At 37.8% G+C, this 13,177-nt stretch overlaps 1 protein-coding gene across 1 annotated transcript in view; it reads right to left on the reverse strand.

The window, feature by feature from the left end:
- The window catches only part of WWOX (WW domain containing oxidoreductase), a 478,554-nt gene that overhangs the window by 371,485 nt on the left and 93,892 nt on the right, over window positions 1-13,177 (reverse strand). The window contains exon 6 of the mRNA XM_062499918.1: window positions 11,949-12,037. Coding sequence (XP_062355902.1) covers window positions 11,949-12,037 — 89 coding nt within the window. The remainder of the gene's footprint in view (window positions 1-11,948; window positions 12,038-13,177) is intronic.

Genomic DNA, 13,177 nt, shown 5'->3' on the forward strand with positions numbered 1-13,177 from the left:
CTCAGCAAGCTCTACCTGAGCTGAGAACCTCAGCTTTGAGAGCCTGCATCGGGCATCTCCCACCCTGGTACATGTAATTTGGAAGAGTCACACAAAACAATGACAGCCAAAAATTCCTGCACTAACACTTGTGATGTCCCAACACCAGCACATTAAGATCTGTCACATTTGTTTAGCCTATTCCATCCTATTATGTTTGTACTGCAATCCCATGAGACAAAATCAACACTCAACATAAACTCTCATTCTGAAGGTAATAAATGAAGCACAATTAGGAAAAATAACTGCTTGCCCTCTGTCCTTCTCAAGTGCCAGCTCACAGCCCTACACACATAGGATGGCAGGAGACACAGAGTCAGAACCTTTCCCCCCATGACTGAAGGGCTGCAACAAGGTGTACTGCAACTCTGAGCATCTGCAGAAGGAATGCTGGAAAATAATGTGAAACATGAAGTCCCAGGTTGTCAAACAAACCTAAGTAATTATATTCCTTTAGGCATGTTTGAAAACACCAGATTTTGATAGCTCAGTTTTCAAGAAAACACTTCAGGGGAAATCAAACACACATTAGTTGAATACTGAAAGAAATGCATAAGGATGAACAAAAAGAGTAGGCTGTATTTTCTTATTAAAATAAATGTTGACTTCCAGCCCAATGGGAAGTTACCAGTGTAGTGTGCTTCAATAAGAAGTTAACAATCTATTATCTGTTCCTTTGCCAACTTGGAGAATTTTAACCAAAAGCTCCAGAAGCAGAGTGAAACATCTCTGTACTCAGAGAGGCTCAGTGTCTGAAGTGCTGCATTTTTGATTTGCCTTTTGGGCAGTGACACCCGTACACAGAATATCTGTGCATAAAAACTGCACCCACAAAAGAAACTGAAAATAAACAGGGACTGTCCTTACAAAGGCAAAGGTCCTTTTGTTCAAACCAAATGGCAAAGAAAGGCAGCTCTTTGATCTTTGCAGGCTCACTCAACACAGCACAGGCAGGATATTCACTGAGTTGGGCAGGATCATATTCTTTAGAAGGTAACAGATCTTTTGAGGCACTTTTAATCAAAATTATTTAAACCAGAGTTCATTTTGCCTGTTTTGAAATGCATCTGCCAAGAGGAAAACAAAGCTGCTTGAAGCTTGACAGGGCATGGAACTTTGGATGATTCATCACCTCTTATGAGACTTTACGAAAAGCTCTAGCAAAAATTAATTTACAGATCTGTACATCTGCTGGGAAAAAAAAAAAGGAACACGTTTCTCCAACACAGATGCAATTTCTGGTATAAGAGCCTCCTGTATGAGAACTGCAGCATATGAATGCAGCAGCAATACCAAAAATGACATCACCATTCCCTCCAAAGCAAATATGACACTTTTAAAAAGATCATCATTCTATCTGATAATTGTAATGTACACCTATCCAAACTGTAGTATCCTTCACTATTAGTACTTACACAATAACCAACAGAAGGGAAATATACACTCTATACCTATATCTGTCAGCTCAATTAATTAAAAGGAAGATTCTAGAACTGTAAAATGATAAAAATTTAGTCATTTTTACATTTTTAGGTGATTTAATTTGATTTTATAAAAGAAATAAAATTATGCTTCAGTTCACTTTATGAGATTTGTATTTTTCAAAGCCCATTTCTCATTTTTTCAAAGTAAAAGTAATTCAGATTTAAGAGACTATAAAATTAACATTATTTACAATATTTTATTATAAAAAATCTGTGAAGAAATAGAAAAATAATTACAGAAGCATTTTAAAGAGTTATTGTACTGAAAAGTTAGTATCAGATTCCCTTTTAGAATTCTTTTAATTAGCACTAGTGATTTTAAATGCTAAATAAAAAAGGATTTTTTTTCCTAGATAACTCCACAGAAAAGAAGCCTAAAGGGTTGTATGAATAGGCACTGATGTTGTGCTTCATTTCAGAAAAAAGCCACCTCTCAGATTTGGATCCATGTCCATTAAGCGATCGGTGTCTCTCGTCAGACTGCTAACAAAGGTCCAATTACTGAAAATTGTCATCTAAGTTTTTGTGACCCGGCCATTTGCACACCAGGAAATGAATGAGATTGCCTGGGTAACAGCCACTGTGCAGTTATGAATTTCAGCCACAGATGACAGATTCTAATCTCAATGGTGCAGAGCTCTGTGTCACTGAACGTATCATTATGCAGGGACAAAATTTTTAAGGTACGTGACAATTCACACCGCACATCTGGCACTGCAGCTTTGCTTTATGACAGGAGTATTTTCACGATACAAGTGATAGCAGAACTGTGACCTTGATTTCACAAGTTCATTAAAAACATTGCTGCAATCTGTATGAGGCTTCCTCCTGAGCCCAAAAAAAATCCCCCCTCGCTTTAAAATAGTGTGTAATTCTACATCAAAGGCACAGCAAAGGCCAACAAAGGATGTCAGCAGCAAAGGAAATTTTCCATAGTGTTTACTGCTGGTATTGACATGACCAAGTGCTCCCTTTAACCATGACACCCATTAGATATTTTTGGAAACTCTGCAGCTAAGACCCTGCAGGGTGTTATGAAAGTTTGCCTCTAAGTTTCTTTAAATTGTCTTCAGGCAGTGATTTACATCCCAGCAAGGGAGCTAACCATGGGTTATCAGTGCCATTTAGGTGGGCACTGGGACCTGAACGTGATCTGCTCTGTTATATCAGGTAGTCACTGCTTCTTGAGACTCAGGAAAACACTGCTCCAACTGCAAGGTACACAGCAATCCCAGAAAAACCTCACCATGCTGCCAAGTGCACCTACAATTTAGTGAAAGTTAAAAAGCATGTAGAATTAACCAGGACAATGTTAAATGTGAATACCTGAGCTGAAATGCAGCTAATATTCTGTGCACTTCACAAAACCTGTGATACTTGACTAACCTTTGCACTGGGGAAGTCATTCAGATCTCACATGCTGTGCACAATTCACCATTAGAAGCAACTAAGCAATCCAAGCCCTCTGCACTATTTGAAAATACAGTAAGTGAATACATTAGAAATATACAGAAATTAAATTGTTGCTATAAATCAGTTAGCTATGAAATTTAATAATCAATTTGTTAGCACCTGATGTAAAACTGTGATCTGTCAGCAGCCTCCCAAGCTGGCTGTGTGCAGCAGTAGATATTTCCAAGGGAATTAATTACTGATGATTTGCAAAGGTAAGAATAATATTTTTCAACAAATGTAGCCTGTGCACTAGGAGGTTAAACAAACACCACCAAAATGTCAACAGAGTGCTTGGCTTTGGTGTTCTCCCATTTCAAACGTAATGAAATAGTTAACCAGAGAGTATGCAAAGGGAATACTTTCAAATCTTCCCATGAAGCAGAATGTCACACCATCTGGGGCACTTCTCAAGTGATTTGAAAAGTTCACACTGTTTGGAATTACACAGAAATTCAACAGAAAAGGCCTCACCATATCCCCAAAGTCCCACAAGCAACTGTAGACCTCTGTCACGGCCAGTAAAGAAGGCAGAGCTGTGACTTCTCTTCCACAAAGAGGCAAAGTCACAGCCCACCAAACTTTTCCACTCCATAACCCTGAACACCCAGGTTGCTTTCTCTGAAAGTTAGAAAGCTGTACTTCTTTCCATGAGGGAATGCCTAGATACACAAAAGGAATATTCAACAGGCAAGAGAAGCTTATGGCTCTCCAGAAAATGGGTGAATTAAACAACCATCTCCAGAAATCCCCCTCACTTTTACAAGCAGTAGTGACAGGAAACCTAGCAAAAAAGCAAATCACTAAGTCAGGGTTCAGACAGCAGCAGGAGAATTCAGAACCATGTATAATCTAATGCTGACACAAAAATATTTAAATGTGTACTTCTTCAATGTAAAACAAAAATAGCACTGCTTAACTCAATGAATTTTGGGAACAAATGCTTAATGTCTAACTTCCCTTTTTCTAAAAATATTGGATAAAAGGTCAGCAAAAATAACCTTATTGCCAACTGCCAGCTGACAGAAATGTGGATCCTTGTCAGACAGGCTTCATTTTAAGGCAAGCCTCTAACACAGGACTTAGAGCCATGACAGATGACCTCCTGCTAGAAGCAAGGAAAATTCTCTGCAATTCATCCTACTGGATTTCTTTGCAGGATTTGACACTGTTGATCAGCAAATACTTTTGCCCCACTTCCAATAGATTAATGGGGGTGGACTGAAACTGTTCTGATTCTTCCTTCATGGCACATACATGGGAATCACTGTGAGCAGCTGCTCCTGTGCCTTCCCAATACATCATCTGCACACTGCCATACAGGTCAACCATCCCTCAATCATTATTCATTACCTCTCTAGAATCTTCAGTGTACAAGTTCATGTTTGGAGAAGGAACAGAGGTCTCAACTGATTTGGAACTAAACAGAAAAGATCCATTAGTCATGGTTTTCCCTTTATTATTCTTTCTTGCATATACGGTGAGGGAACAAATACCAAAATAACCCCACATCATGCTGCACCTTCAGAAATTAATAAGAGACAGCAGCAAGGAAAATATCCAGAATCTGGTGATTTTCATTCAGCAGCCCACTTAAGGACACTTCCTGCCTCAGATTGGTGCTTCTTTTTCAAACTCTGGCAGCAAATCATTATTTATACACATTCACATGCAGTCACAAACAAGGAAGAGCCTGAACTAAAGAAATATGCGTTTTTGCAATAACCATGGAATGATTTGTTGTTTCTGCATGTACTTATACAAATTTTGTTTGCACACAATAAGGACTTACTAGAAAAAGAAAGCTACAACACAAAACAAAATTACTAGTAGTCAATTTTACTAGTAGTCAATTACTACTTTTTATTACATATATGTAATATTTTCAATTGAAAACAGCTAAATCCTTGGAAAATGTTTTTGAGAACACAGTTGATCATTCAAAGAATAAAACACTTCATGAATTTTGATCCATTCACTTGCCAATGACTCTTCACTGTTTTGCCCAGAGATTACAGAGCTGCAGCAGAATTCAGAAAGCCCCTATAGCAGCTGTGTGCTGCCATTCAGACCTGAAAGATTCCATGCTGTGATGGAAATTAATGTACTTTGACATCCTCTGGGATTTTTGGGGAGCAGCTAATAAAGAAGTACAACCTTTTCAGTCTATTACACAAATTTTTGGATTCTAAGATCCATGGCCAGTCTCAGGCCAGCAGTGAGGCTGCCCTACACAAGTGCCAGAAAACTCTGCCATCTGTGTTTTAATTATCTCCCCTAGAAAGCATTTAACTAAATAAACTAAATATATTTTAATGTATATGTCATTAAATACTCTGGCCTTATAATTCAGAATTTTTAGAAGGCAACATCAATTCAACACACACAGCTTCTCAAAACTCATTAAGCCATAATGGTCAAAAATCCTTGGTATATTTGTGACAGAATCTGTTTTAATCAGTTATTAATCATATTAATCATACACATTTTAGTTATTTAGATGCTCAAAACAGCTTTCACAGCTGGGACATCTTGTGGAAATTTTTTAGGAAGACAGAGCCCCAAACCATCTTAGACTCACCCTAGAGTTAGGCACAGATGTGGCTGAATAAACAACTAGGGTGCTGGGCAGAAATTCCCTGGAGGGTTTTTAAGGTTTCTTTGTTAGGGTAGAGTGAAGTGAGCACAAAGTATCCAAAGACAAATGGCAGGTTTGGAAATTTTGGACAGCACTGTTATAGTCAAAAAGCTATGTAACAAACACCAAACAAAATCTTTTTGTTAGTAATGTGTAAAAACACCAGATTTTCTTTAGATGAAGCTGTATGTAAAGTTATGGTGAAGTAATATGAACTTCACTTTAAAAAAAAAAATAATATTCTGAGGGAAAAGGTATTTGCATGATAGAGCAGATGAAAGGAAACGTGATCTGATGAAAATATCAGGATCTCTGACTCCAGGAAAAGGGGGAAGGGCTTAAGGCTCTGAGTTTTCTAATTGTTCATTTATAAAATACTGGAAATAGTTTTTGCATCCACATGACTTGACACATGCTACCAAAAAGGGGTAATTGTGTACAAGAGCTTAAAAACAGAAGAAAGAAGAAAAACTATGCAGAAAACCAATCCCTAAGCTTTAATAAGGCACAGCATCACCACAAAGAGGAAAAAAAAGTTTTACCCTAATATTATTATGTACGTTTCAAATGTAGTCTGCCTTTGATCTTATTTAAATTTAAGATATGTGCTGCCTGCAACAAGAACTTCTGAGCTATGCATGTCTCTCAGTTCAGTGTGGGTATTTTTTGATCTCTCAAAATGCACAATGTTGTCCAGAAGTCTGTGCCTCGGTGGCACTGCCAGGATGCCAGTCGTACTCTAAGCTGAGAAGACAAATGTAAAATCTCAACTGTCACTAGTTTTAATTCACAAAAATTAATTCTATTAATGGCAAAGAGTTAACAGAGTTGTACAGTGATATAAAATACGTTCAGGATTGGAAAGACAATAAGCAGTGGCAACAATCATCTCTGATAGAGAGACATCAACTACAGAACCATTAAACATATTGGTGGTATAATGGCATCACTGATCATTCATCAGAATCATATATTAATTTTTTTCCAGATCTTTTTGGTTGTATTTGTAACAACTTGCTAAGCAGATCCCATTTGTACATATGTATTTTCAGGTATGCATAGAATTTATCACACAGTATCTATGATTTAATTGTCATTCAATTGGAATTTAAAATAACACACCTTCAATATGTCAGTTATAATATATGGAAATGCAGAAAAATCATATTCTGGATTGACTTTTCATCAGGCTCCAAAATCTTAATTGCACCTGCAAGGTTTCAGGGCACTTCTGCCTGCAGTATGAAAAATTAATGCAGTTACAGAGTTTGGGGCCTCAGCTAAGGAAGCCAGCTGAAAACCTGGCCCACTCCATTTTGGGTCTGGTTAGGAAAATAAGAAGAGACTAAACTTCCAAATGGAGAGCCATAATTCATAACTGCTGTCTTTTCCATATTTCTACACACACCATTAGAGAATAAACTGTGAGCACATGCCAGTTCTTACCACCAAAAAAAAAAAAGTCCTGTTTTAAAGTAAAGTAACTGCAGTAAAGATCTACATCTGGAAGTCCTGCATAATTGTGAATTGCTCCTACCAATTCAGAAAATTCTAAGCAGTAGCTATTGGCAAACATTGTTTCATATCTTTGGAGTAATTCAAGATTTTTCAGGATGATTTCAGCTTTTTTCCCTCATTGAGAGCATTAAATTGAGAATATTAAATTAAAGTTTTGCTGTTTGGCAGAAGTTAACTTTAATTCAAACCAAGTGGCACCATGCACCACTGAAAACTACAAATGCACATAAAATTTCATCTGTAACTTTACTGCTCACTCCTGCCTGCTGTTCTGATCATGGAAGTGTTCTTATGATGAGGACTGGGCAAATGCCATGACACCATGGCTGTAAATATTGACATCAGGTCCTGTCTTGGACGTTTTAGAAATGAAACACCAGTACTGTCCCCCAGATCAAGTATGCAGGTTTCAGTCAGGTATGGGATTAGCAAACTGGAAAATAGAAACCAAGGTGGCACACCCACAAGCCTGCACTCCTACACAAACACCAGTTCTACAGACCCTGAGCTATCCAACACTGCCCCTGACTGAATTTCAATGCTATGTTCTGTACAATCACAGGAGGGCTGCCATTTTGTCTATAAGGGGGATTAATACCAACCATAATTCCTCACACTGTTCCCACTCAATGAATAGCAGATTCGATTCAGTGTTTCTTAGTTCCAAAACACTAATATGAAAGATTGGTTGGGCTGCTTCTGCCAGCTGCACAAAAATCAGCTCATGCCAAATCCATCTTAGCCCAGAACATTTTTATAAAGAGATCATTTATTTGACTTTCCATAACAGAGACATTCAATGAACTGCCTGAACTGGAAACCAGCAGAGGGGAAAGACTTGATACATATAAAAGAAGCAACTTGAACAAATCCAACCATTTAGGTGCACTGAGATCTCTCTTCCCATTCTCATCCTAATGTTAGCACTGTCTTCACAAGGAAGGATGATGGAGCTCATTTATTCCTGGTGCAAATATCCAGTGGGGAATGTATCTGCAGAAAACAAGCCAGAAATACTAAATACTAAAAGGCTTTCTCCAAAAATTTTTGTGCTGGAAATCCTTGAGCACTAGTTTTTATTGGGTATCCATTTTATGTGTTAGTCACACTGTGTTCAGGTTGTGCTGCAATGCTAGATCAAATATTAAACAGCAATATTGTTTTCTGCTGTCCTCTCCCAAAGCTGACTTTGGGAGATCAGCTAAGTTTTTACCTTGTTTTGCCCACAGAATCCTTCTAACTGTGAGAGCAGAAAAAACTGGAGGGCAGTGTCCCGCTCCAAGAGAAAGTTTTGAGTGCTGCAATCTCAGAACTGCAGGATCTAGAATAATCAGCAAAACTCTTCTGCCCAAAGCTTTATTTGAAACTGCATGGATAAAAAAGTCTCAGAAATAGAAACAGCTGTATCAACTCAAGAGTATAGATAATGCAAACAAAAAAAACCCTTTTTTTTTTTTTTTGAGAGGATGAAGGATTTTCTAGAATATATTTACAGGAATATGGCACAATTTACCAGTGTTTATATATTCAGAGCTCAGATTTTATCTGTGGACAAGTCTGCAACACCTAACAAATCCATATAGGAATAAAAGATTTCTACCAAATTTCAGAAGTATGATAATTTACAGATGAATCATCTGACTTTTACTTTCAAACAAGGAAGGCTTCTTAGCCTTAGCCTTTAAAGTACTATTCCAATTCATATTAAATGTTTCTTTGCTCCCGTTTATTATTTATGTTTTTCTCAAGGCTCCCTCTGTTGCATCATTTGTTTTCTGGATGCAACCAGCCCAGTTAAATTCCTGCTGAGCAGTTGATGACATTTCTTCACTCTTCACGTAGTTTCCACAGTCTATCAGATTCCCAAGCACATTCAAGAAAGGCTTTTTTTTCTCTACAACTTATTTGATTAATGCAAGAGATGCACACTTTCAGCAATTTCCCCTCGTCTCTCTGCAATACAAACACCCCCAGCTTCCTCAGCTGCAAGAGGTTCTAACTCAATCAAATGTAGGGACCCTTTTTCTGGAGTTGTTCCATTTTTGTTTTCTCATCCAAGAGGAGATCTGTTCTTCAAGACTATTTTCCAGTTGTTATCAACCAGGGAAGAACAGGGTCCCCCCTTGTGATGTGACTATGAGCACACCCTTACATCTGCTGACAAAAAATAGCACCTAGAGCAACAAAGTGTGCCAGAAAAGCAGAATTTCAGAAGGCATGCCTATCTATTATCAATTTTATAAATTTTCAGTTATTAGGTCATGTGTCACCAAGACCAACAGTTTCTGGAAAACACCAGCATCCCAGAAACCAGCAGTGGACTGGAGAAACTGAACAGAGAATATCACTATTTGCACAGAGAAGTTGAAGATGTTCACCACTGAATACTAAAGGCCTCTTCACATTAAATGCGGTGAGAAATAAAATATAGGTCTTTATTCAAATGTGTGCACTCATACAAAATTTCTCCTTGACATTTTAGAAGTATTGTAGTTTTTCTCAGAAACCAAGATCTATACAGCTCGGAACTCAAATGATAGTTTCGTTTGGGGGGAAAAAAAAAAGAGAAAAAAAAACCACTTTATTTGCTTTTCCTACCTGCTTTATTGTTGAGAAATACATAAGAGAAAGAAAACCCTCTTCTCTAAATATATTTCCTATGCTCAATAACAGGAGTGACAGGTCCCTCATGGGAAAGGGGGGGACTCCAGCACATTGTGCTTCTCCTGCAGGAATATCAATTCCTTTCCAGAAATTTTGGCTGCCAACTGACAAAACTGGCCCAAGCACAAAGAACAAGGCTCAGTCTATCACTGGAGCCTGTAAGATTCCTTCCAATTGCTCATACAGCCCCTGGTGCAAAGGAATCCCCAAGGTGACACAGTGGACACTGTGGCAAAACAAACGAACAAGGAGACAGACAAAAGGTCATTAGTGTTCATTAGAGCTGGAAAACACATTGACCCACCACTGCAGCACTGAGATGCCTCTGACACATAATTGCTTTTCCAAACTTATCCAGACATAGTTAAATCTCAAAAAAATCAGAGGCCAGAAAGGGCTGGTAGTCCAGTCCACCCTCCTGCCAGTGCTGATGACCCTAAGGTAGCTCTTCTGTATTTGCATCAGATAAAAGATCCAGTGCTACAGGCAGTGTGTGGGGTCTGGTTTCCATCCAGCCCCAGCCTCTGAACAAAATATTTCTGGAAATCCATTTTGGTCAAAACCCCACAAATCTCACAACAGATACAGAACTTCCACACAATGGTTGGATGAGTCCTGCCAGACACAGGCACATCTGAGCACATATTTAAGACAGAAAGGCCTGAAGGCAAGGCAGAGGCTTTAGATGCTGTCTATAACTAAATGTTTTTCCAAATAAAATGAGAGTGAAACATTAGTAAAGCCTGTCCATCACCAGCAACATCGCTTAACAGACCCACACTACTAGAATGGGGTATGCCAACAAAAATAAAACACTGATTCTAGATCTTTACTGATTCTAGATCTTCTCATTTCCTAAGTTCTCTGGCAAAAATTGATTTAAGCGTGTTCACTTCCAAGGATTTATGAACATGCATACCTAATGGTCTAGCTAGGCCAACCATGGCAAGAGCTACAACACACTAATCAGGCTAAGAGCTGCTTTTGGAAGGAGGGTGGTTTTGACTTTCCACTCCACCATACATTTAAAGAAATGTAGCATGTTAAAAGATTCTAAATTAAAACACTTACTGCTCTCACATCACAAAACCAAGTTAGTACTATAGCAGAAATACTGCAAGGATTTGTCTTTCAAGAAATTTTAATATATGAGGATGACATGATAAGAAAATATTGATACTAAGGATTTTGGCAGCAAAAAAACTTCTGTTAGAAGTCAGTTTTGACAATTCATTGAATCTAAAAGGCCTATAAGTACGAAAATGTCATCTGTTGATCCACGTGAGATTTAGCTTTGTCAGTGTTTCAAAAGTGAAAAAAAAAAAAATCTTTGTTATATATTTTCTCTACGACAATGTACTTTCAAAGCCAAGAGGTCATATTCTCTCAAGAAGAACTGTAAGATGCACATCAGTTACAGAAATATTTGCAGAAAATAGCTAAGTTCGAATGCTCACAACAATCAATTGGTCAAACTGTGGATAAAGGCACAAAGTGTGGAATTTATTGTCAAGACTTGGAACTTAAAAGCTTTGAAATAATTTCATCAATTCAGACATTTAGTTCTCTGTTCAAGCTAAATTAAACAAACTACTTTGAGCCTAACCTGGTTATCTCCATATAAATTTATCTGCTGTTAAGTGATGTCATTATCACAACCTCTCCCCTTTTTCTTTTTCTTTTTTTATTATGTACTATTCCACATACAGGTCTGGAAAATGGAGCTGTCTGGCTGATAGGGCTATATTTTTTAAAACTTTACAAGTGAAAAGGGGAGAGAGAAGGTTAGAAAACAAAGTAAGACAAGCAGTGCACTAATTGTTAACCCCTGACCTCTTCCAAACCACTGCAAAACTGTTAAAAGTTGTCTGAACTGTTTTTATGCAATTTAACTTTGGTCTTTTTCAAGAGACGTAGGGTGAAAAAGTCCTTTAAAAGTGGGGCTACACATCAAATAATAGGAGATCTGTAATTCTTTATTTATTTATTTGTGTGAAAATAATGATCTTTAACTCACATTTAAGAAAATTCCTGTGAAAAGATTATTCACTAACTGCAGTTGATGATCCATCCAACTATGGTGATTCTGTGCTCAGTTGATAAAGACATTAAAATAACAAGAAATTATTACCTCTAATTTTCTGAGTACTTACAGATTCTTGGATTTGAATGCTTCAGCAAAGTGCTGCACACTCTGAAGAGAAGCAAGGTCTAAGGTCATTGCCTCTACCTTGGCTTTATGCTGGAACAAGAGAAATATAAAAACAGATAAATAACAGCAAGTTCAATTTACAGTATCACATTACAGTAAAAGTGTTATGAAACTTGTCTGATTCCCTTGTTTAACATTATAACCCCAGAGTGAGTACAAATCATCAAAAGGGATGGACGAGCACAACATTTAGTGCCAAAAGTAGCATTTGTGATTTGGTGATTCTGCTAAAAACATACACTATGTAATGCACAGCTTTATATAATGCAGTGAATCCACTCAAGGCAGTGTTAAGGTTAATAGGTTTCTTTTTGCTTTGATTTTGATGATGAAACTTATGTAACTCATGAAATAAAAAGTGGAGTAAGTGCTATTCTTGGTACATGCTTATTTTATTATACCAATAGGAAAAATAATCAGTAAATATTCTATAAAAAACTAACTAGAAGCTAAAACTAACTAAAAGCTAAGTTGAGATTGGTGCATATTAATAAAAAAAAATCTATTTTACATAGTAGGTGATATAAAAGACAGTATAAAATTACTACAGAAAATAACAGATCAGTCCACACACTGCTTTATACAGTAAGAGTTTATCAGGGGATATGATATGATATGATATGATATGATATGATATGATATATGCACTTCCCTGTGAGGGTGGAGAGGCCCTGGCACAGGTTGCCCAGAGAAGTTGTGGACTCCCCATCCCTGGAAGTGTCCAAAGCCAGGCTGGACAGGGCTTGGAGAAACCTGGGATAGTGGAAGGTGTCCCTGCCCATGGCAGGGGCTTGCAACAAGATAGGCTTTGAGGTCCAACCCAAACCATTCTGTGATTCTGTACCTTCAGAAGAAATTCTTTATATACCTAACGCCAACTTTTCACCTAGGAGATGACACACTATTCCAAAACACAATTCTCAGCTTTAAGATCCTTGTTTCCAGATATTTGGAAACTCCAGAACAAAATCTCAGAACAAAATGAACCAAAAGCCTATTTTCATCACAACACTAAAGTCATCACAGAACCAAGTAGTTGCAACAGGGGTTGCAACAGGGATCTGCTGGGATTGCAAGGCTATACCATGAGCATTGCTGGAGGAATGAAAGGACAGCAGCACGTAAGTCAGCACAGAAGGAAGCCAGGAAGAGTCTCCCATTGTCTCCCAA

The sequence above is a fragment of the Cinclus cinclus genome, chromosome 11, assembly GCF_963662255.1.
Source record: "Cinclus cinclus chromosome 11, bCinCin1.1, whole genome shotgun sequence".
Lineage (NCBI taxonomy): Eukaryota > Metazoa > Chordata > Aves > Passeriformes > Cinclidae > Cinclus > Cinclus cinclus.